The sequence below is a fragment of the Ambystoma mexicanum genome, chromosome 3p (assembly GCF_040938575.1).
Source record: "Ambystoma mexicanum isolate Mex_15411 chromosome 3p, UKY_AmexF1_1, whole genome shotgun sequence".
Taxonomy (NCBI): Eukaryota; Metazoa; Chordata; class Amphibia; order Caudata; family Ambystomatidae; genus Ambystoma; species Ambystoma mexicanum.
In genome coordinates this window covers 899794441-899819151 of record NC_090925.1, presented here as the reverse complement: position 1 = coordinate 899819151, position 24711 = coordinate 899794441, and the positions used below count along the sequence as shown (strand labels likewise).

Here is a 24711-nt window from a genome sequence, read left to right as displayed (position 1 = left end):
TCTCTAAAACCAAGGACATCCAGTCCACCCTCCCGTCCTCTCCTGCTTCTCCCTTCACTCTCTCCTCTTCCTCCTGCCCCCCTGTGGCCACCCACCTCCCTCCCTGCCTTTCCTCTCTTCACCTCCGACAAGGTTTCTAGACAAGATCTATGAAAGCCTTGTCTAAACAGGTTCTTCCCTGTTCTTCCAAAACCATCAAGGGCCACATTGACACCCTCGCTCCAGCCTTGGCTGACTTCTGCAACCACTCTCTCCCCACTGGTACCTTCCCTTCTCCCCTGAAGCACTCCCTTGTGCACCCTCTCCTCAAGAAACCCTCAGCCGACCCCTCTATTCCGGTTAATTATCGGCTGATTTCCATTACTCCTTTCCTGGGCAAACTCCTGGAAAAGCTGGCCCAGCTTAATCTTCACAATGAATCTGTTGGTTGTCTCCATGACCAGCCAGAAGCACAAAAACTGCTCTCCTGAACATCCATGAAGACCTGTTCTCTAACCTTGATGCTAATCTCCTCTCTATCCTCATCTTACTTGATCTCTCTTCTGCCTTGGACACGGTTAACCATGCCATTCTGCTCAACCGGCTCTGTGATAACCTGGGTATCACTGATCAGGCTCTGGCTGACTCCTTTCCTCGCGGACCAACCCTCCCAGGTCCAACTTGGGTCATTCCTCTCCTCTCTCTCTACCTGTAGTGTTCCCCAGGGGTCTAGCCTTTCTCCCTGGCAGTTCAACCAATACCTGGCACCTCTCGCTTCACGCATTGCTGCTCTCTGCTCCAACTTTCAGTGCAATGCGGATGACACTCAGCTCGCTTTCAGGGATCCCCTCTGACACCTCTTCTACTTCTCACATCCCGGATTGTCTGTCTGCAATCCAGGAGTGGTGTGCCGCTAATGATCTCTGCCTGAATGCCAGTAAGAGGGAGATCCTCCTCATGGGCACACCCGCAGCTTTCTTTCCTGCCACTCTATGGCCGGCCTCCCTTGGCCCTCCTTGGGGTCATCTTCGACTCCACACTCTCCTTCTCTCCTCACATCTCTGAGGTCTCTAAGAATTCAAACTACCAACTGCACCTCCTCAGAGGTATTCTTTCTTTCCTCTCCTTACCCCAAAAGCTTGCTGTCTCCAGATCTCTGGTGCTCTCTATGCTTGACTACTGCAACAAGTTCTTTTTAAATCTGCCTGCCTCTACTGTCTGTCCTCTACAACTCATCCAGAACAGGACTGCAAGACTTGTCCTTGGCCTCAAGCCCAGGGATCGTATCTCTACAGCCCTGAAATCTCTCCATAGGCTCCCAGTGGCTGCAAGGAACCAGGTTCAAGACCCTTTGATTTGTGCATTAAGGCCTTCTGGGGCCTGGGACCACAATACTTCCAACTCTTTCTTCAGAAATATCTTCCTACTCAAGCTCTTTGCTCCTTCACCTCCAGCTCCTTGAGGGTCAGGTGCTTCTCCAAGAAACGAGTTGGGGGCAGATCTCTCTCTTTGGCTGGCATCTCTCTCTGGAACTCTTCGGTTGGCACCTCTCTCTGGGATAGCCTCCCTGCCTCTCTGACACTTGAGCAGAACCATCTCTGGTTCCGGAAGCATCTCAAGACTTTCCTCTTTGCTTCTGCCTTCTCTCTTCCTCTTCCGTGCTGATCTCCTGTCTGATACTGCACTGGTCACCTGGCTACCCTCTGAACTTCAGGCCCCAGGTCTCTGCCCATCCAGTTGCACCCCTGCACTGCCTCCTGCCAACCCTTGCACTTGGGTCTGTATCTGCAACCCTACAGTCCCTTCACCTGCTTTTATCTGACACTTGTCTGCACTTACCCCTTGCACTGCCACCTGCTGGCTGCACTACTTGTTTTTGATCCTGTGTCTTGCACCTGCCTCTCCTCCCCTTCCCCTGGCACTTTTCCCTCCCCTCTCTCCTGCACTTGCGCGATCTCAATGTCACTTGGCCTAGTGAGATCGTTGTCTTGTCCTCCCTTTGTTTCCCCTCCCTTGCCTTGTTGCGCCTTGAAACACTTGTGTATAGGTGCATTATAAATGTCATATCATATCATATTCACAAACCCAATTTCAGTTCTGGACGAATTGAAGAACACCCACGAGGGGAATGTGGGAGGTAGGAGTTTGTTGACAAACATGAGGAAAGGTGAGCAGAAAAGGGCAGGTGAAGGAGAGATACTAGAGAGTTCAGCGCAGAATAGGAGGAGGGAGCAAGGGAGCAGTTTGAGGGGAACCACCTAAGAAGGAAGATGGAGGAGGAATATTTACCAAGAGGAAGAGAAGGAGGTGAAGGAGAAGCATCTAAGAAGCAGAGGAGCATCTAAGAAGGGAGAAAAGAAAGGAGGAGGAGGCGAAACACTTAAAGCAAGTAGGAGGAAAGATGGCAGAAAGACACCAAACAAGTAAGAGAGGTCATGGTAAGGTGGAGTGGAGAGAAGCTGATATGGAGAGGAGAAGGACAAAAAGGAACCAGAGAAGGAAAAAGACCCAAAAGATGAGGAGAGGAGAAGAGACAGTAATGGGAATGGAGTGGGTAGACAACTGGGCTAATAGGTTGCTTTTAAGCTTACGGAAAAATTTCAAAAGGCAAGCCTAGACTAGGACCAATGGGCGACCTTGAATGCACCTAGTATAATCAGGGAAAGACCTGATGCAAAGAAAGATATTTTGGGCACACTATAAGTAACTGGTTGACATACCTAGGAAGGCAGTCCTCTTCTAAAGGAGACAGAAAATGACTATGAACATCTGCCCTAAAAGAAGTGAAGGACTAGACAAAAGACAAATCCGTGTGTTTTACAGGCACTAATTCTGGTCTACCCATCTCTCATTGCTGTTTGTGATGATATTACATAGACTTTACAGCTTTAAACTTGTTTTTGAATTGTCTGATGATCGGAATTGGCTGTCACCTGCTAAACATGAAGATGCCGTTCTACCGCTGATTTAATTCTTCTTGGGTCTTTGCAGATGACGGGGGAGAAACGACCATCTGTAGACATGGGCAAAAAACCAAAACCACAGAAGAAAAAGAAAAAGAAGGACCCCAATGAGCCCCAGAAGCCTGTATCAGCATACGCCCTTTTCTTCAGGGACACGCAGGCGGCTATCAAAGGACAGAATCCTAACGCCACCTTTGGTGATGTGTCTAAAATTGTTGCGTCAATGTGGGACAGTTTGGGAGAGGAACAAAAGCAGGTACGTGTCTGAGGTATTGAAGGCAAGCTTCAAAATCTGTGTGTTGTACCTAAATGAATGTACTATAAATGCCTTTCTCACAATGAAATCTTGCTTATTTTCTTCTTCCAAAAATGTATTAATATGTTTTGACTGTGCGGTCTGGAACATAGTTATAATATTTATATAAGAGCGCATCCTGTAAACAATATTGCCTTTGGAGTGAAATGCAGCTTAATATACTAATCTTAAAAGGACTTTGGACTAGAATTCCTCAGTTAGATGTGAAAATAATAAACCGCATGGAAGCAATAAGAAATTGGCTGCCCAGAGAATATGTTGATGGTATTGCAGGCACTGCACAGGGAGAATGAGGCGTGTGTGCGCAGTGGTGTGGGGGACACTGCACTGCATGTTTCTCGGTTAGTTGTGGTGTCCGCCAAGGGTGTGTCCTAGCTCCGATACTTCTTACCCTCTATATAAATGGCCTTTTAAAGGCTTTGGTGGACACGAGGGTGGATTTTCCGTACCTGGGGGGTAGGGCTTTTCTGGTTCTGGCATATGCAGATGACATTGTGCTAATTGCTGGAACCCCAAGGGCCCTCCAGGTGCTGATCTCCGCTTATGCAGCCTTTATGGAAGATCTAGGGCTTAAAATTAACATGAAGAAATCTGCAGTAATGGGATGTACGGGGCGAAGGAGGCCGGCGAAGATGCTCCCAATGATTTGTAACAGATATTATTCCCATAGTGAAGGAATTTGAGTATCTGGAGGTAAAATTCTCAGAGTTAGTCACAGGTATGGCGCATATTAAGCGACAATCTGCCAAGTTTAGCCAACAAGTGGGAGGGATTTCTCGATTTTTGTCCCGCTGTAAAGGACAATCATTGGATGTTGTCCTAAAAATGTACTCCGCCCAGACGAAAGCAGTTACCTTGTAGGAAGCACCACTCTGCGGTTTCCAGACAGTCACTGCGATTCAGGTGAAAAATAACTCATTTTTGAGAAGGCTATTGGGACTTCCTGGAGCGGCTCCCTGTATCTCCATTCATAGAGAACTGGGTGTGGAATTTTGGGATGATCAGTTGGCTTTGGCCCCTATAATGTTTTGGATCAGGCTTTGGGCAAATGAATATGCTTCTGTACGCTATTTTATCACTAAATCCCTAATGGTCAAGGACAATTGGAGGAAAATCACATGGCTCTCCTACATTGACGGAGCATTGCCCAGTGGAAATATTCGGGCACTTTCACCACCTGTTGGCCAAAAGCCTAATGTGATCCTACAAAGGGAGCCTACAAGAAATGTTTAAGAGGAATAGAGATCTCATGGAGTATGCTCTATTTAATTTGGGGCTCTACTTTGAGAGATTGCTGGCTGATCTCTCGTGCAGTATATGACTCCCTACAGCTGAGGGGCAACACAGCAAAATGGCATGGGTTTCCCAACGAGGTGGGTTGCCCAGCATGTGTTACTGCTAGAGAGGACATGGTACATCTCTTATTGTTCTGTTCTGCCTATACCAACATTAGACGGTCTACTATACTGCCGGTGCTTAGGTCAGCCAATATCCGTACATATTGGCCTGCGGTTATTTATCTCCTGACAGCAGATTCTGTTTTGACAGCATGGAGACTACTAACATTTCTGAAAGAGCTTTGGCACCGAAGAAAGGGGCTGCTTATGTAAATGCACTGAAAATAGGCTATTCTCTGAAGAGTCCCTACTGCACTGGGAGTATTCTGTGGGTTTTTCTCTCCTTTTAATTAATTATTCGCTACTGATATATGCAACGACTTGTTAAGTTGTATGGATCAGATCTGCACTGGTTTTATGTTTTCCATGTTCCTTTGTATGTTGTGTGATTGTATCTCTTTATAGAGCCTTGTTTTGATTGGTCTCCATCTCTGGGAATCAGCTTTTATATGTAATTATGAATAGTAATTTTAAGTCACCATGTATTATATTATTATTGTATATTGTATGTGTTTGATGGATCTTTTTTTTAATCGGAATAAACATGTTGACTGGCTGTTTGAAAACTGTTTACTTAAGCATACTATTCTGGATTCCTGGCATCAATACAAACTTGTCCCCATTCACAAAAAAGGGCCAAGTTATATGGATAACTATAGGCCCATATTGTTGCTGGACGCATGGAGAAGATGTTTGCTCTTTGTATCTTGCAAAGATTGCAAGACTGGGCTAGTCAGAATAATACCCTGAGTATTTTCTAAACTGGGTCCAGGAAAGCTGTTGGCACCCAGGAGAGAGGGTTTATCCTAAAATGCCTCATCGAAGAGCAGTGTGAGTGTAACAGATGCCCATTGTACATTGCTTTCTTGGACTTTAAGTCCACTTTTGATAAAGTTATGAAAGAAACTCCTGTCCATCAATATTCCAACAGACTTGTGAAATCTGGCCATTATGTTACATGAGGAAAATGGTGTCAGGATTCAATTGAATGTGGAGAGGTGGTTGTCAAAGATCATCTTGATAACGAGAGGAGTAAAAAAGGGGTGTGTTATGGCTCCCTTTCTGTTTAATCACTATTTGTCTGATTTTGCAGGAATAATATATCAGATTTTAAATTTCCCCCGGGTTTTGGTGGAATGAGGGTTAGATGGTTTAGGTTATGCTGATTACCTAATTCGAGGGTATTGGGTCCTCCGACGTATTCCATATCTATGACAGTAATCACCACAGCTGTGCTGCTTTGGAAAATCTTTGGCGTCTGCGTCCTGCGTCGATACGCCGCCCTCAAGGACCTCCTCCGACGGCTGATGTCACCGGATGTTATAAGTAGGACGCACGACGCCCGTAGCCTCAGTTCCGTTTTTTCCGCGAACGTGTTCGCTTCATGAATCTCGGTACGCCTCGGCTCTTTGGAGTTTCTGTTGTTCATCTCGGTTCTTCGAACCTGTTCATTTGTGAAGTTATTCTTCGTGAAGATGTCTACATCGTCTTACACACCGCGTCCGGGCTTTAAGAAGTGCGGGGACTGTGGGTCCAAGATGTCGGTCACGGACTCGCACAACGCCTGCCTCTGGTGCCTCGGGGAGGCCCATGACACGGATGACTGTGTCGACTGCCAGTCGCTCACGTCGAAAGCCTTGCGGGAGCGCAAGAAGAAGTTATCGGTAGGTAAGGTGTCCAAGCCCCGGAAGTCGAGGTCTGCAGGGCTTTCAACGGACGACTCGAGGGGCGACTCTCTGCGTTGTCGTCGGAAGTCCAGTGGGTCTCGGTCCCGGAGTCGGTCTCGCCACTCCTCTGCCTCTTCGAGGCACTCCCGGAAGCGCCGTCATCGGTCGCCTTCCCCGTCCTCATTCGAGGACTCTGCCCGTCAGCGGGTCGCTTACCTCACCAAGCATGCGACACCGGAGGAATGGGCTTCCTTCGGGAAGAAAATGTTGACGATTCTCGAATCGTAGTGCACTGGTCCGTCCGCACCTCCGAGTGGGATCGGTCGTGATCAGCCGAGAGACGCCGCTCGCACGCCTTCGGGCTCGGGTGGTCGTCACAATTTGCGGGAAAGGTCCCGCTCGGACAAGGGGAATCGTTCTCGGCATGCCCGGTCCAGGTCCCGGTCCTCGACGCGCTCAAGACCGAGTGAGCCTGTGAAGTCTTCGTGGAAGACATCGACGCCTGTGGCGCCGAGGTCGTCGATGGACTCTCTCGAGGCTCCGCCTCCGAGGAAGTTGTCGACGCTGTCGGCGCCCAGGATGCCGAGGGACACGCTCGGGGCTCCTCCCTCGAGGCCTGTGTCGACGCCGTCGATGCTGTCGGCGTCGACGCTGTCGGCGCCGCGTCTGTCGTCGACGCCGATTCTCTCGACATTGGCGCCGATTCACTCGACGCCCTCAACGCCTTTCGGGGCTGTGTCGACGGGGGTACCCCGTGGCTCGGGGGAACCACCTAGGAAGGCTGTGGCCAAGGTCAAGCATGGCTTTGGTTCCAGTTCTGTGCCTTCTTACCACCATCTGGAATTCATTTCAGAGGTGGATGAGGGCTCTGATGATGGCATGGTGCCTGACACGGTGCCTGACGAGATTCTCTCGGGCCATAGCCAGTTTGAGGACCTGAGGCAGTCCCTGCATGATGCTAGTGGGCTGGACACCTCTCATGCCGATTCTTCGTACCGGCGACTTATGTCACGGGTCACCAAGTACTTAAGACGGTCTGCTCCCCCAGGGGAGTTTGTCAAGGATGACCTTACGGATATCCTCGACATTGGTCCGCCAACTGACCCGGTACTGCCATTCCATATGGCTCTGCAAAGAAGGTTGGCAGCGGCTTGGACTGCTCCGGAGAGTCTCCCGGCAGTGAGCAAGTCTTTGCTGCGAAAATACCGCCCAGCCTCTAGTGACCCCTGCTACTTGTCCAAGCACCCTACTCCGGAGAGTTTGGTGGTGCAGGCGGCTATGGACCCGGAAAGGCAGGCGTGGTACCCTACCATCCCTCCTAATAGGAACGACAAGCGTTTTGACGGCTGGGCGAAGAAAGTGTTTTCTGCAGGGGGTATGGCGCTTCAGGCGGCCAACTCCATTTGAGCCTTGTCTCGTTTCACGCACACTCTGTGGAACTGTGTTTCCTTGGCGGCTGAACATATTCCCGAAGGGGATGAAAGGGATGGTTTCCTTGCCATGGTTCAGGATGGCAAGGAAGCTATGTGTGAGGCCGTTCAATCGGGTTTGGACATGGCAGATTGCGTCAGCCGGTCAATGGCGGCGAGCACCGTGATACGCAGGTTTGCGTGGTTGCGGAAGTCGGGGTTGGCCCGGCTCCTCAACATGCCCTTTGACGGGGAACATCTTTTTGGCAGCAAGGCTGACGAGAGCCTTGAGAGGTTGCAGACCTCCAAAGCTGCAGCAAAGTCGATGGGCGCTGCAGTTCGACAACCTCTGCCTTTTCGTCCTAGGGGACAGCAATGGAGGGGAGGTTCCTTTTGTTATTACTCATCCTTTGGTAAAGCGAGAGGAGCTGCCAGTCAAAGGGGCCACCATAGGAGTGCCAGAGGTGGAAAACAAGGTACTTGAGGTGCCAAGGCCGCACGGGCTGTTGCCTCTTTGCCCTCAGGCAACGCCACAGCCGCTTCAGCTCAGTCATGAAGCCATGTCCCATGGTTCGCTGGTTGGGGGAAGGCTGGCGCAGCATCTTGCAGAGTGGCGCGCCATTACTTCAGATGTGTGGGTTCTGGAGATCATAACCCACGGCCACTGTCTTCCTTTCCGGCAGAGGCCTCAAGACAATCCACCGGGGAATCTCTCTTTGAAGAGTCCGGATCCGCTCCGTGCGCAGGAAATTCAATCCCTACTGGAGAAAGGCGCCATAGAACTGGTGCCTGTAGCGGAAAGGAACAAGGGATGGTATTCCCCTTATTTTTTGATTTCCAAGAAAGACAGGGGATTGAGACCCATCATGGACTTGCGCGGTTTGAACAAACTCCTCAGGGAGGAAAAGTTCAAGATGGTTACTTTTTCTCAAGTCCTCCAGGCCCTTCAACTTCAGGACTGGTTGGTGTCTCTCGACCTCAAGGATGCTTTTTTTCATGTGCCGATCCATCCAAAGCACAAGAAGTACCTGAGGTTTGCGGTTGGCGACTCGCACTTTCAGTTTCGGGCCCTGCCTTTCGGATTGACCTCCGCCCCGAGGGTCTTCACCAAGCTCATGGTAGTGGTGGCAGTGCACCTCAGGAAAGGGGGGATTCACGTCTACCCCTACCTGGACGATTGGTTGATCAGGGCGCGCTCTCCCGAGCAAGTCCTGGATGATCTGTCAGTCACCTGCCACTCCCTCCACAAGCTGGGCTTCTCCCTCAACTTAACGAAGTCCCATCTGACACCAACTCAGAGGCTCCAGTACATCGTAGCAGTGCTCGACATGTCCCTGGGGCAGTGTTGTCCTTCCCAGGTGAGGGCTCATCACATTCAGCAGATGGTGCACAAGTTTCAATTTGCCCAGACTCTCCCAGTGTTCGAGTTCTTGAGACTGCTCGGCCTCATGACATCCTGCATTCTTCTGGTGCCAGAGGCCAGGTTGCGGATGAGATCTTTGCAGTGGGCACTCAAGCTCCAGTGGTCTCAGTCCTCCGGCAGGATGTCGGACCCTGTTCAGGTGCCGTCTTCGGTCGCCCAGGACCTTCTGTGGTGGGCCGACGAAGGCAATCTGATGAGGGGGGCTCCATTTTGGCTGCCCTGGCCGGAGGTGACGATCGTGTCCGATGCATCCCTCACGGGATGGGGAGCGCATGCCAACGAGTTGACAGTCAACGGTCGTTGGTCTCCGTCAGAGTCCAGACTCCATATCAATCTGTTGGAGCTGAGGGCCGTCAGGCTAGCCCTGAAGGCTTTTCTGCCGACTGTGCGAGGAAAGATCCTGATGGACAACACAGTGGCCATGCACTACCTCAACAAAAAGGGGGGGGGGGCAGGGTCACTTCCTCTGTGCAGAGAGGCGATGCAGATCTGGCTCTGGGCAATCCAGCAGGAAGTTTCGATCTCGGCAGTTCATCTGGCAGGAGACGAAAATGAGACGGCGGACGCTCTGAGCAGGCAGAGCGCGATCTCTCACGAGTGGGAGTTGGCTCAGGAGATTCTCCTGGAGATCTTCGCCCTTTGGGGGACCCCTCAAGTGGATCTCTTCGCCTCCAGTGTCAACCAGAAGTGCGAAAGGTTCTGCTCGCAGGAATTTCCTCCAAACGGAGCCTTAGGAGACGCATTCGTGGTGGAGTGGTCATTCCCACTGCTGTACGCGTTTCCTCCAGTCCCCGTCATCCCGCAAGTACTGCGGAGGATATGGAGGTTCGGTTCCTGGATGATCCTCATTGCTCTGGCGTGGGCCTGGAGGACGTGGTACCCGGACCTTCTCGACTTGTCCATCTGCCCTCCACATCGTCTTCCTTACCGAGATGATCTGCTCTCACGGGAGGGGGGTCAGGTTCTCCATCCAGAGGTCAGGTCCCTCAACCTTCACGCTTGGTTTCTGAAAGGTTGAGGTATAAGGATTGGGACCTCCCTGAAGACGTGATGGAGGTGTTGCTTTCGGCTAGAAGGCCCGCAACAAAGTCCCTGTACCGTTGCAGTTGGGGGAAGTTCTGCGACTGGTGCAGGATTAAGAATGTGGATCCTTTTGCATGTGAAATTCCCATGGTTCTGTCTTTTTTGCTTTCTTTGGCCCACAGGGACCTTCAAGTGGGTACCATTAAAGGTTACCTGGCGGCGCTGTCCATATTTAAGCGCTCGTCTGAAGAGTGTTCCTATTTTAAAATTTCTTTAATTTCTCAGTTTCTGAAAGGGCTCACTAATGTGTTTCCTCCGTCACCTTTCCAGGTGCCCGGTTGGGATTTGAACCTTGTTCTCAAGTTTCTGACGGGTGCTCCGTTTCAGCCTTTGCATTCATGCCCTTTGAGACTGTTAACTCTGAAAACTGTATTTTTAGTTGCTGTCACTTCCGCTCGCAGAGTGAGTGAGTTACAGGCACTTTCAGTTAACCCACCCTTCACTGTATTTCATAAGGACAGGGTTGTCCTTAGAGTTCGTCCTTCTTTTCTTCCGAAGGTGGTGTCGGAATTTCATTTAGGCCAGAAGGTTGTTCTTCTGGCATTTTATCCTCCTCCACATCCTGGTAAGGAAGAGGAGCGGCTCCATAGGCTTGATCCTAGGAGAGCGTTAAGCTTTTATATTTCACGCATGTCCCGGGTCAGAGTGGACAATCAGCTCTTTATTGGTTATGCTGGTAAGCGTTTGGGACAGGCCGTGACGAAACAGACTTTGTCTCGCTGGATTATTTTGGCTATCTCTGAGTGTTACCGCTTGGCGGGTAAGGGCCCACCGGTCGGCTTACGGGCCCATTCTACCAGGGGTATGGCTGCCTCTACTGCCCTGCAGAGGGGTGTTCCTATTTGCAACATCTGTGATGCAGCCACCTGGGCTTCGGTACATACTTTCGTACGTCACTTTTCCCTCGATTCCATCCGGGGCAGGATCTGGCAAGGCGGTCCTTTACTCAACAATTTGATTGGGCATACTAAATTTCTGTTTTCTATATTCTTTTCCCAACCTCTTTGCATTGGTACTGCTTTGGGAGCCTGTCATAGATATGGAATACGTCAGAGGACCCAATCCCCTCGAAGAACAAGTTACTCTCTTACCTGGTAACGTTCTTTCGATGGGATGGTCCGACGACGTATTCCATATCGCTCCCTCCCTACCTTCCCCGCTACAGAATTTCTTATGCAATTGCAGCTTACGTTTCCGCAAGGCTTTGTGTGTCTGACTGGCAGAAGACTGGTGGCACACGTTCTGGGAAAAAACTACAACTGAGGCTACGGGCCTCGTGCGTCCTACTTATAACATCCGGTGACGTCAGCCGTCGGAGGAGGTCCTCGAGGGTGGCGTATCGACGTCATCGATGCAGGACGCAGACGCCGAAGATTTTCCGAAGCAGCACAGCTGTGGTGATTACTGTCATAGATATGGAATACGTCGTCGGACCATCCCATCAAAAGAACGTTACCAGGTAAGAGAGTAACTTGTTTTTCTGCTGGATAAAACACTGATTGGCCTTCAGCAGAGTCTGGAGTCGGCATACAAATATGCACAGGAAAACACCCTGATTTTGAGTCACGAAAAACAAAGAAACAGGTTTCTGGAGTCGGCCTACAAATATGCACAGGAGAAAACCCTGATTTGGACTCACAAAAAAACAAAGAAACTGGTAATTCATGCCTTTGGGCACGGCGCACTATACAAATAAAGAAATACAAATACAAAGGCAGCAGAGCTACAAAGTATAAGTGGGTTCTTGGAGGCGACACTTAGGAGGTGGTGGAAGAATGTAAGTACTTGGGTGTTACTATTTCTAAGAATCCAGGCAAAACTAATTAGCTTCAAGTTTAAAACAGAATATTATCCCACTGCTTTCCAAAGTCAAAAATGTTGATCGTATGAGGGGGCAATACTGATGGTTGCCCATGACAGAAATATATTGGTAAAATCTTTTTTCCTGTGGTGACTTCTGGTTTGTAAATAAATATTAGAATGGACTGGAAGGATATAGATAGACTAGAAGGTTTTATATTAAGTTATCTTTGGGATTTATCTTTGTGTAAGCGTGTGTAAGCGATTATAGTAGAGAAGGATCTGTCATCTCTAAGGATAAACATAATAAAAAGAAGGCTTATGCTTTTTGCAAAAATATTATATGTCCAAGCGAATTCCTCCACCATTTGGGGGGCTTTTAATATCATTATGCACCAAGGAGATTGTAAGTTGCTGGGAAATTCACTTCAGAATGTAGTAATGCTGGATGTCTCTCTGGAACTTCTTGAAGGAATAGGCATTTTCAGGAATAATATCTTCCAAAAAATAGAGCTGTGGGAAAGGGTAAGAGATAAGAGATATGATAGGTAGATCGTCACTCTCATACTTGGCCTCTATATGTCCCACCTTTAAACAAATCATATTGCAGACAATGACGCAGTAAGGAGGTGGCAAAGCATTTACTACGTTTAAGACTACATTTTCTACCCACCTGGCACAGTTTGCATGCAAGAGAAAAGATTAAGCGAACGCAAAGAACATGCAGGATATGCAAAAGGGTGGGAAGCATAGAGAGACTACCACATTTGTATACAGAGTGTGTACATGTGGGTACACCGAGACAGATGTTCTTCAACTACTTAAATGGTGAATTCAGATGAATTTCGGGAAGTCTTGTTGGAATCTGTTTCATGGTTCTCAAATAGGGATGGTCATTCCATTTGATACATTTTGAAGGCCTTGGAAGGGCTTTATTTTATAAAAAATTATAATGCTAAGGGAAAAGGTTCATAGGTTTCCTGTTTCCCTTTATGTTTAGACACAAAGATTGTCTAAATATTTAAATATTATATCTTGTGAGAATGATTTTAGGCAAATGTATTTCATATATATTTTATACATGAACTGTATTTTTATATATTTCGTTGCCATTTTGACTACACTGTACATAAACTGAAGGTTTGCTTAAAACCAAAACATACTTAATAAAAAAAATATGATTTTTAAAGTGCTAACTGAGTATGCAGATAATTCATAGGCCCCCGCCCCCGAAGGGAAAAGTGAAATGGACTGCTAGAGGTATGAAGTTAGCATATGTCAATGCATTGTGAGGAAGGAATAAAGCCAGCATGTATGAACACAGTGCAATGGAAATGCGCTTCCAGTGCATCTCTGAGAAGTGTAAGTATTGATTTGAATATCTAAGGACAGCCTCTGCAAGAGTAAACATTCTATCAAATAGTTCAAAAGAATAGAGTGCCGAACCAGATTCTTGTAAGGAAGTGAGTGGTGCTTCCATCTCAGTCAACCTACTATCCACTACCAAACTGAGCCAAACCAGTGTCTGATCAGCTCTAGTAATGGTGGTGCTTGTTACATCCCCCAAGAGGCACAATATGTATTTACGGCTATGTTTATGTCTAGAATTAGCTTGATGTCATCCTCAACATATTGTGGAAATTCACTATCTAGGATCCCTCATGAAGCCGATAAATAACGTTTCTTCCATTCTGATTCCCAATCTCCGATTCTCAAAAGACATCTTTCACCTGATCTACCATCCACCAGAAATAAAGTACTTCCTCAGGGAAATAAGGAACATCATCACTATAGCACTGATAAAGCACTCTCTCAACATCTTACTCACTGGCTTTAGTCTCCTAAGATCCTAAGCTTCCAAGAAAACAAAAGACACCCCCTCAGGAGACTTCCCCCGGCCTCTACTGCCACCCTCGCAACCAATGTCAAAACCTTACTTGACCAGCTCAGTCACATGTGACTAAGAACTCCAAAACCCACTCCCAATTAAAACTACATTCAAACAAAAGGAAGCCTTCCACTTTATGACATACTCAAGAACTCACTGACATGGGGAAGGCCATCCAAAAGCAAGCAAAGATCTTGAGGAAATCCTAACAATAACATGACCTCACATTCCTAAAAAAAAACCTCACGCACACTGAGGTACACATCACCACTTCTGTTCATCTTGAAGGAAGTTGGCTCGATACCATACTTCTTTTGCTTCTTTCCCTCTGACCCACCTCTGGCCCAGCTGATGATATTCCTGCAATTGTTTCCAAAGCCCATGGAGCTGCACTTGCCCCCAGACCTTTAAATGTCTCTGTTTCCTGGAGTGGCCACATAGGCCATCTTGACTCCCCTCCTGAAGAATACCTCCCTTTCCCCATCCAACTGCAGCATTTCTTGACCCATAATCAAATTTAATGGGACATGTAAGGTACTAGTAAAGACTGTGATGGACAATTTCAAGACTTTTTAGAATCTGCAGGAGTATTGGATATTTATCATTCTGGTTCCTGCCCCAGGGATGGCACTGAGACTGTTATCCTATCAGTATAGGTTTGCAGCCTTATCTATGCAAATGATTGTCCTCTATCACTGCCTATTATGTTAGATCTATCTGTAGCCTTTGATGCAGTGAATCATAAGCTTCTTCTGGAATGGGGGTTGAAGGTAGCTTTTGTGTATGGGACCGCATTGGACTGCTTATGCTCTTTTCTAAGAGGTGGGAGCAGCATGTCCATCAGGGATCTTTCTACTCTCCTTTAGCTGTAGCGGACTGCAGCATGCTTTCAAGACCTATATCGATCTGAGAAAGCTCAGGGGCAATAAGTGCAATCGTGCATAGGAAAATATTTATTAAATTACAATAAAGTGCTAATGCTTCCAAAATCCCTTAGCTATTTATGACATACATGGATACTATTAAAGGGAGACTGTGCAAAATTGAATACAACAATAGTACCATAAATAATGAGGCGGGTTATACCAAGAGACTATCACAGATACATACAGAGATACATACAAACATTAGGAAAACATTTACAAACATTCTGACACTGCACTATAATTCACTCAATAATTGTGCAAATTCGGACAAATTGATGGGTTCCGCCATGTAGGTTAGCAGCCACCTAATTCCCTACATGCTTCAGTCCTATGGGTAATGACTGCTGGACCTTCTTCAGGGGACAATGAAATTCATTCTTGAGTTCATGAATGTTTCAAGCACAGTATCTTGTGTCATTGTGTGATACTGCCTGGGCCATTTCTATCCCGTTTTCAACTTAAAATTAAGCCCTGAGTTTTCTTGGAAAACAGATGATTTCAAGTCCACTATCCTCATGCACCCATTCAGATTCAAACTCTTTAGGGATCAAACTTCCACTTCTTACTAGTCAGGAGACTGAACAAGAACACTCATGTATTTCATCCACCACAATAAGGGAACATCGCTGGTTTGGTTTTCCTTCTTCACGGGAGTGGAGGCTGCCTCACCATGTTAGATTTGTGTATCACCCTCATATCTTTAATACATCATTTAAGGGTTTGGGGCTTCAATACCACTCGTATGTGGATGCCACGAAAATATTGCTTCTTGTCAATGTTCCTGATCATGATACTTCCGATCTTTCTTCTGGACCTGGTCAGAGGCTGAATGCGGGAGAGTGGGCTGCAACTTAAATCCTTCAAAGCTAAAGTACTCTTGCGAGGCCACGAGCTTTGCCATCCATATACCTCCCTGTTGCCTCTGTTCCCCTTGGCCATCTTCCCAAGTTGACCAACAGAGAGGAAAACCTCAGGGTGATTTGTGAGGCTGACTTGTGCATGAGTGAACCCCCAGAAAACCCTGGTGTGTGTATTAGTACAGGGAATACAATGCACTCTATTGTAGACAAAAGGGTCACCCAAGTGTCCTCTAAAATGTGTAAGGATCTCAATCTTTGACCCCATTCCTTTATTTGGTCACATACCCCCTTGGTGACTTGCAATGGCATTATATGAATCACTATGTAAAAACCTTATACAATGTTTGTATTAATATTATTTATGTGATGCAATAGCATAAAACCATTTAATTAGAATCTGCCTGCTCCTCCCTCCCTCCTCAGTAGCCAAACCTCTACTTCTTCATGGCACACATTCTCTTTAAGGTCATTAGAGCCTTAATACAAGGTATTTTTAGCATAATGGTGATCGTATACTAGCAGTGCTGAAAAAGACTTTACTTGATGTTTAGTAGCCACAAATGTGGATGTGCATGAGAGGATCACCTGGGTGAAGGGTCCTTGAGGAGTGGAGGAAAGGTAACTTTGGGAGGGACGCGGTATCCCCCATTTCCATTCAACAATGAACCCTCAGTCTCTCAGGCTTTTATGGGGTACTGTAAACACCCTGTATTTCTTCATTTCCAGCCAACCCTTGGGCAAATCCTCAGTGTCAAAAGACGAGGAAGAGAATAACTACAAGAACATCTCATTGTAGGGACGGAATAGTCCCACCTACACCCCATCTGGCAAAATCAAGAAGTTATCAGAATACAGCTTACTCTCCCTCCACCTTTGTAGGTTATTATCAGTCTTCCCCATTGGTATACACTTTAACTGGCCCTTATGCATATCCCTTTAACACTGGGATGAAGAAGAAGCAACTAGAAGTGATGCACACTACCCTCTGTGCACACCACTTTGGTACTAGGACGAGGAAGAGGACTGTAGAACACTACTATAATCAGGCATGTCCTGGTGACAGAAGTAATCATGGTCAGGCAAAGGAATTGCACCTGCAACCAATGAATGGTTCTCAGGTGCATATAAAAAGATGCCAGAGAGAAACACAGAGAGATCCATCTGGTCAGGAGAGTGCAGCAATCGGACGTGGAGCAGGCAGATGAGGGGCCAGTGAAAAGGACGCTGACTACTTCAGGGAAGACAAAAGGACGGCAAGGCCAGAGCGGGCCCAGAGAGGGCCAAGAGCTCTGCAGAGCCCTATGCCATAGGTTCCCCGTTGGGAGTGGGAAACACAGAAGTCTCCCATCCGCCACCGACAACTGCCGAAAAGCCTGGAGGAAGGGAGTGCTGCTTGCTGAAGCTCCCGGATAAAGGGAAAGGAGCGAGCGGGAACCTGGTAGGAAAACCAGAGCACCCGGAGCAGCTTCCCCACAGCGGGACGCTCCCGGGGCATGGTGTATGTAACTGCATACGCCGGTCAAGTAAAAGTATGCCACAAGTGGGTCTGGAGACCAAATGTGAATTATTGAAACACGATCGAACAGCAAAGTGTTTACCGAATTATTGAATACCAAACAAATGAAAGAAATTTACAATGTATATGAAATACCGCACGAGTGAAAGGAAAGTGATGAAAGATTCCGAATGCATTGAAACCAAGTAAAAAAAGCCTTTTTGGGAATTAAGTGAAAATGCAAATCAACTCTAAGTAATTAATGAAAGCCCAGGAGGCGAGTCAAAAGCTTTTAAGGGGCACGATGGGATAGTGCGAAAGCAAGGTGGGGACACAAGAGATACCACGAAGTAAAGTGTGTGAAAGTCACATGTTAGCAGAGTTGAAAGACTGTCAAGGTAATACAAAAGTGCACATGGACTAATGATACAGTTACAGAAGGAAATCTGTGTCGACAAGGAAGTGCAAGGAAAGTCACTGAGCATCACAAATTACCAATAGCTTTCGGTTGCGTGATCTGTGATCGGTGGAACGTGTGGTCCGAAAACTGCGCCTAAACTGAATAACCCCTACCTGGAGCAAATTAAGAAAGGTTAAGAGGCTGAGGTGGTTATGCCTAATTAATGTTCAAGAGCATAAAATGGAGGCGGATAAAGAGAGCTGATGAAAAGCCTGTAAATTATATCTGCTAAGAAAGTTGAATTGGCTGTGAATTGAAAATCAAGGGAACTGTTTTGCCCTTGGGAAAAGTTCCCCCGAGGATCTATTGTGGAACTGTGCTGAACTTGGGGAAGGGAACCCCAAGATATTTTTGTAGAACTGTGCTAAACCTGTGGAAGGGAGCCCCGAGGACATTTTGTGGAACGGTGTCTAATTTGAGGAGAGGAAGCCCAAGGTCTTTTTGTGGAACTGGTTTTGAACATGAGAAGGGAGAAGCTGAAAACAAGTCAGGCGCTGGAAGAAGCTCAGAACATTATTTTGAACACTGTTTCTTTGGTTGCTGACATCCCTGCACATTGTATGCCTTTAGTTGCGAGGGCAAGTATAGGTTTTGGACACAGATGAACTTACTGACACAGACTATCCTTTGTTTCTCTAGGTAGGGTAATCCCACCTTAGCATAGGGCAAGTTAGGCCTTACATCATCGTGACAAATAAGTAATGAATCTGTGCTTTTAAAGAAGAGTGAATCAGTTGTCTGGGTCCTTCTTCATGATGCATTCACAAGTGTCAGTTGTCAGTCAGAAGGGAGGTCCCAGGCAACTGAACTAAAACTGTGGGGCTTGAATTTGTGCCGTGGCAGAGTGTCACCTGAAGTACCATCACTTAGCCTAACTCTTAAATGTCCGGATGTTCTGCTCTGTGGAGGCCTATGTACGTGGGGAGGGGGACAAGCTCCCCCTCCTGCCCCTGTGTTAGATACACCACTGGATTAAGACAACAATAATGTAATTAGTTATCACAAGAAGATGATAAAAAGAGGTAAGGTGAGCCTCAAGCCAGTTCAGTAGGCATGCCCTGTCACCAGTAGATGTGTGACCTGTCCTGCAGGCCAGAGAACATCGATTGTGGTAAGAAAACAGGAGAGATGATGGGTGCAAGGGGATGGCTGACAGGAGGAAACAGATGCATTTTCTTTGAGTAAGTAGTTTGTGGGTTTTTTGGTAGTGGGGGCTATCCCAGGTTGGAAAAAGATCACATGAGGTCTGCAAAGAACCAAGGGGTGGAGGGAGCTGAAGGTGGCCCATGTGAATATGGTGGTGCAGGGATGGCAACAGTGAAAGGAGGTATTATCCTCTGACCCAGGTCAAGTGGCACAGCGAGTAGAGCGCCCGCTTTGACACCCGTGCAGAGCCTGTTAACGCAGGTTCGAATCCCGGCGGGGCCAAACTCAGCCTTTCATCCTTCCGAGGTCGATAAATGAGCACCACACACCGTGGGTAATAATAAGCAGCGCTCAGATACCTGAGGGTTTGTAGCGCTATATAAAAGCCTAATTATTATTATTATTATTATTATTATTATTATATTGGTTTTATTCTAGGAAGAAAATGTTTGGCTAAAACAGAGCCCGACCAGGACACAGTATAAGGGAGGACCTCTCACCACTGCTCTGTCCTAGACTGAACACTTTCTGCTTTCCTATCACCTGAAACTCTCTGTCCCTCAGGCAAAGCCCACACCAGCGCTGCCACCTTCCTCTCGGTCATTCGGCCCATGAAGCGTGTGTCAGTGGATGCCTTTGCCTCTATCTTCTCTGCTCCTCCTACTCCTGTGGCTGACTCTCACCCTGACACAGCCCTCTCTAACCTGCATCTTTCTATCTCCAACACTCTGGACATACTTTTCTCTGTCATGAGAATCCATCTGGAGCCTACGTCCAAGTGCAACTCTTGGAATGACTTCGGCCTCGCCACCCTGAAATATAAATGCAGGGTGGCTGAGAGGAAGCAGAGAGCCTCAAGAACATCCTCTGACAAACTGGCCTGCCGTCTGCTCCAAAGGCAATACAGACTCTCTGTCCTGCCCAAGAAGAGAGCCCACATCCAAGCCTGCGTCTCTGCAACCTCTAGCAACACGGCCAAACACTTCAAAATCTGCAAGGAGCTTGCCAATCCTTCAGCAGTCTCCACCTTTCCTGTTCCCTCTAAGGCTCTCTGTATGGCACTGGCTTCTCACTTCACCACTAAAACTCAGGACATCCTGTCCTCGCTCTACTCTTCCTCTCGCTCTACCTCTCGCGGCCCCCCTCCGTCCACCTCTCCCTCTCCTCCTCCTTTCTCCTTTTTCTCTTTGACAACACAGGATGAGGTTTTTAGACAAGTCCAATCTATGAAAGTGTCATCCAAACAGGTGCTCCCTTGCTCCTCTAAAACCATCAAAGCCCACATTGACACCCTTGCTCCAGCCTTGGCCAATTTCTCCAATCACTCTTTCACCACTGGATCTATCCCCTCTCTCCTCAGGCACTCCGTTGTGCACCCCCTCCTCAAAAAACCTTCTGCCGATCCTACCTGTCTGGCAAACTAATGCCCAATCTCTATCATTACTTTCCTCGGCAAACTCATGGAAAGGCTGGCCATCTCCCAGCTTACTCTCCACACTGAATCTGTTGGTTGTCTCCATTCCCATCAGTCTGGTTTCAGAGCAGCCAGAGACATGGAAATTGCTCTCCTGAACACCCATGAAGATCTACTCGCTAATGCTGACTCCAGCCTTCCTTCTGTCCTCATCCTCCCTGGCCTTTCCTCTCATTTTGAAACTGCCAACTACATCATCTTCATCAAGTGACTCCATGAGAACCTGGGCTTTACAGATCAGGCTGTGGAGTGGTTGACCTCCTTCCTACTGGACTCACCCTCCCAGGTCCAACGTGGGTCCTTTCTCTCCACCACCTGATCTCTACCTTCTCTAACTTTCAGTGTTATGCGGATGGCACCAAGCTCTCCTTCAGGCTTCCCTAAGCCTCCTCTCCTCTCTCGCTCATTCCGGACTGTCTATCCGCGATCCAGGATTGGTGCTCCTCAAATGACCTCTGCCTTAATGCCTGTAAGACAGAGATCCTACTCATTCTGACCCCCTGCTCCCGCTTTCCCTCTTTCACTCTGGCCGCCCTCCTTGGGCCCTCTTCCTTCGCCTTCCTGTAAGGCAAAAAACCTTGGTGTTATCTTCTACTCCACCCTCTCCTTTTCTCAGCACATCAAGGCCCTTGCCAAGAAGGCCCACTACCAGCTGCACCTCCTCAGAGGTATACTTCCTTTTCTCATTTTCCCCCAGAAGCTCACTGTCTCTCTGCCCTGGTTTTCTCTAGGCTGGACTACTGCAACTACCTCTTCCTTCCTCTCCGCCCTCTGCAACTAATCAGAACAGGACTGCAAGATTATCCTTGGCCTCAAGTCCAGGGACTGTATCTCTCCAGCTCTAAATTCTCCCCACTGGCTCCCAGAGGCTGCAAGGATCAAGTTCAAGTCCCTCTGCATCATCCACAAGGCGTTCTGGGGCTGGAGCCTGCACTACATCCAACTCTCTCTTCCAAAATATATTCCTTCTCAAGCCCTTCGCTCAGCTACCTCCAACTCTGTGAGGGTCAGACGGTTCTCCAGGCAGAGAGTGGGGGGTAGATCTCTCTCCTTTCCAGGTGCCTCCTCTGGAATGGCCTCCCTGCCCCTCTCAAACTTGAGCTGGACCACCTGAAGTTCCGGAAGCAGCTCAAGACTTTCCTTTTTGCCTCTGCTTTCTCTCTTTTCCTCCCCTGCTGACCAACTGTCCGCAGGCTACCCTCAGAGTCTCACTGGGTACCAGGATCCTCCATTATCAGTCTCCCTTGCACTGCCTCCGGGCCTACCGCTTACTTAGGGGCTGTAACTGTAACCTCTACAGTCCCCTTCCTCCTTGCAATTACCGAGAGCCGTGCAGCCCTGGTTGCACCTACTCAGAGCATTGCTGCCCTCATTGCACTTCCTCCTCCCCTCTCCCTTACACTTCCCCTCTCCCTTCCCCCTACACTTGGCATTCTCACACTTGCACGATCAGTATTACACAAGGCCTAGTAAGATAATTTGTCTTGTCCTCCCTCTGTCTTCCCTACCTTGTCTTGTCGCGCCTAGAAGCACTTGTGTACCGGCGCGTTATAAAAGAATGATCATATCATATCATATCATTAGCTAGACAAGGGACGGCACGCAAAAATAAATACTTGAAGGGTGAATGTCAGAAGATAGAAAAGGCTTTATGAGGGACATTTTTGCATCATCCACAAGGCTGTCTGCGGCCTGGGACCTTGCTACATCCAGCTTTCTCTCCCTAAATACCTCCCTGCTAGAGTTCTCCGTTCCTCTAGCTCCAACTCTCTGCAGATCAGACGTTTCTCCAAGCAGAGAGTGGGAGGTAGATCTCTTTCTTCGGCAGGAGTCTCCCTCTGTAATGGCCTCTATGTCCCCCTCTCCTTACTTTCCGAAAACTGCTAAAGACTTTCCCTTTCTCCTCCTCCTTCCCAGCTAATGTCCCCCTGCCGCTGCGACTGGTGCCGGGTCCCTTATGAGTTCTTACAGGGGCCAGGCCCTGCTTGACCAGTCCCCCTCAGTGCCCTTTACCAGCATTTGCCCTTGGGCCCCCTTCCCGGTCTAGCTGATTCTGGTCCACCCCGTCCATCACACTATTTCGGTTGTAGGTCAAAGGTTCGAATGAAAAGGATCGAATGACAAAAGAGTCGAATCAAAAGGACCGAAAACAAAAGGGTTGATTTTATTTGGGGGAATTTTCTTTTTTAGGGGTTCTCCCCCAAAACCCCTTTTGTTTGGTAAAAAACACTTTTATTTCCTATACGGAAACCCCCCAAAAAATATATTTTTTAAAACAAATTCTACCCTTTTGTTTTAGGTCCTATTGATTCGACCCTATGGCATGTGATCCTTTTGGATTCAAACCTTTGACCGGACACCCACTATTTCCCGTCCCCTTGTTTTTCCCCTTGCACTTTCCCTCTGTGGCTCCCCTTAGCACTTGCTCTGTCCCCTGGGCCCCATCCTCCTACACTTCCCCCACCCTCTTTGTCTCTCTACCTAGCCCCGCCTCCCTATCCTGCACCCTCCCCTGCACTATTGTTTACTGTCCTTGCACGGTCAAAATACTACAAGCAGAGGCGTTGTTGGCTTGAATGGGCTATAGCCCTGGGTCTTTTGATTGTAGCCCCGGATAGAAGCTCGGGGGCTACAACCTAAAGCCTATCTAGCCCGAGTCCTGACGGTTCTGGCATCAGCATAGCCCCTCAATCTTTTCCAGAGCTAGCAACACCCCTGGCTACAAGTCCTAGTATGACCATTACTGTTTATTTCTTTCCTCTGTGCCCCCTCCCACTTGTTGTCTTGAAACACTTGTGTATAAGCGCCATGCAAATGTCAAATTAATAAATAAAATAAATAATAAGAACATTTGGTGTGTATACATTGTAATAACTGACATAAGGCGACACATGCAGCCGGTCAAGTGGTACAGCGAGTAGAGCGATCGCTTTGGCATGTGCAGAGCCTGCTGACGCAGGTTCGAATCCGGGTGGGTCCAAACTCAGCCTTTCATCCTTCCGAGGTCGATAAATGAGCACCACACACCGTGGGTAATAATAAGCAGCACTCAGATACCTGAGGGTTCATAGCGCTATATAAATGCGAAATTATTATTATTTATTATTATTATAAATAATGCATCAAATTGACAGACAGACATTTTGGGCCAACGAATTTAGATATTATTTTTAATTGGGTATTCAAAAGTTCAATCCTATTTATTTTCTTTCATATCAATTAAAGTTAATGACATATACACGAGTAGTGAGCATTGGTGACAGTAAACGTTTGATGTGGTGTCACTGCAATGCCAAGTGCAGTTCTGCAACCACTCGGCAGCAACAGACACTCATTCCTATTGCGATTTCTGTGAGATGGGCGCTCACAGCTCAGTGGCAGATTTTCCAGGCCTCTGAAGGAAACTTACCAAACCCACAATATTGCCTATAGTAGGTGCCAGCATGACAAAATCCCTCCTTTAGCAGGCGTCACTGCAGCCGAGGCTGCTCACTGGCAGTGAAGGGGTGAATACCGACAAACACAACTGTTGCTATGGGTGAATTCATCTGCCCTGGTTTATTTGCCATTCAACAGGTGCTTCCCAGCTGCCTCTGCCAGAAAGCTAATATATGAGCGTGACGAATGAAAAAAAACAGGGCTCTATTGCATGGCCTTGATACCTGCATGTTTCCCGTCGACCGACAGCTGTGACCCCAAAACGAAAAGGTGGGGTGTCCAAATGTATATGCAACTAAACACATAATCACCACCACTGCAGCGCCTGGAAATGGCCGTGTTGTAATATCAGCCCTGCAGACCCCCCCCCCCCCCCCGTCAGTGCGGCCTGGTGCTGGGTTGGAGGTGTTCTTCAGCGCGCGGCCTCCCCTCACAATGAATCTTCATTTTCCCTCTGACACACTCGTATCTAAATTTCTCATTTCCTGCCTTTTTTATTTATATCTGTTGCCTGGTGATTTGATCATGCTCTGGAATACAGGATTAGCAATCTCCCTGTCCTTGGATTCTGCTCAAGGACACCTGTTAACAAGTGGTACAGTGTTGCCTTATTCTTAACCCCTTCCTTGCCTTCGGCAGCAAATTAACTTGAGAGGAGCCGGGTTCTTCGCTTGCTAGCCTCGCATTGCAGTTTACTAAATAAATGGCGGCATTTCTGAGTTGCACCAACCATTTTGCTTGTTGTCTAGTTTTGTCACGAATGCACACGCCTTGGCCCCTTATGTTGTTATTGTGTATTTCTTTTGCTTAATTTTGCTGTAGGGAATGACGGACAGATTTCAAACAAACTTTATCAGAAACGGAAACCTAGATGTAATGCGTCAATTCCATTAGCACATATAATGACGTATCTGCAGTGCCACGCCAGTCAGTGGGCACTGCCACTTCTGAGGTATTATTGCGCTGACCCCATGCTGGTCCCTTTGA

General features: G+C 47.7%; 1 protein-coding gene across 4 annotated transcripts in view; it reads left to right on the top strand.

The window, feature by feature from the left end:
• The window catches only part of TOX2 (TOX high mobility group box family member 2), a 1178640-nt gene that overhangs the window by 934550 nt on the left and 219379 nt on the right, over positions 1–24711 (top strand). For all 4 annotated transcript variants that reach the window (XM_069652135.1, XM_069652136.1, XM_069652137.1 and 1 more), the window contains one exon: positions 2971–3198. In XM_069652135.1, the coding sequence (XP_069508236.1) occupies positions 2971–3198 (228 nt within the window). The remainder of the gene's footprint in view (positions 1–2970; positions 3199–24711) is intronic.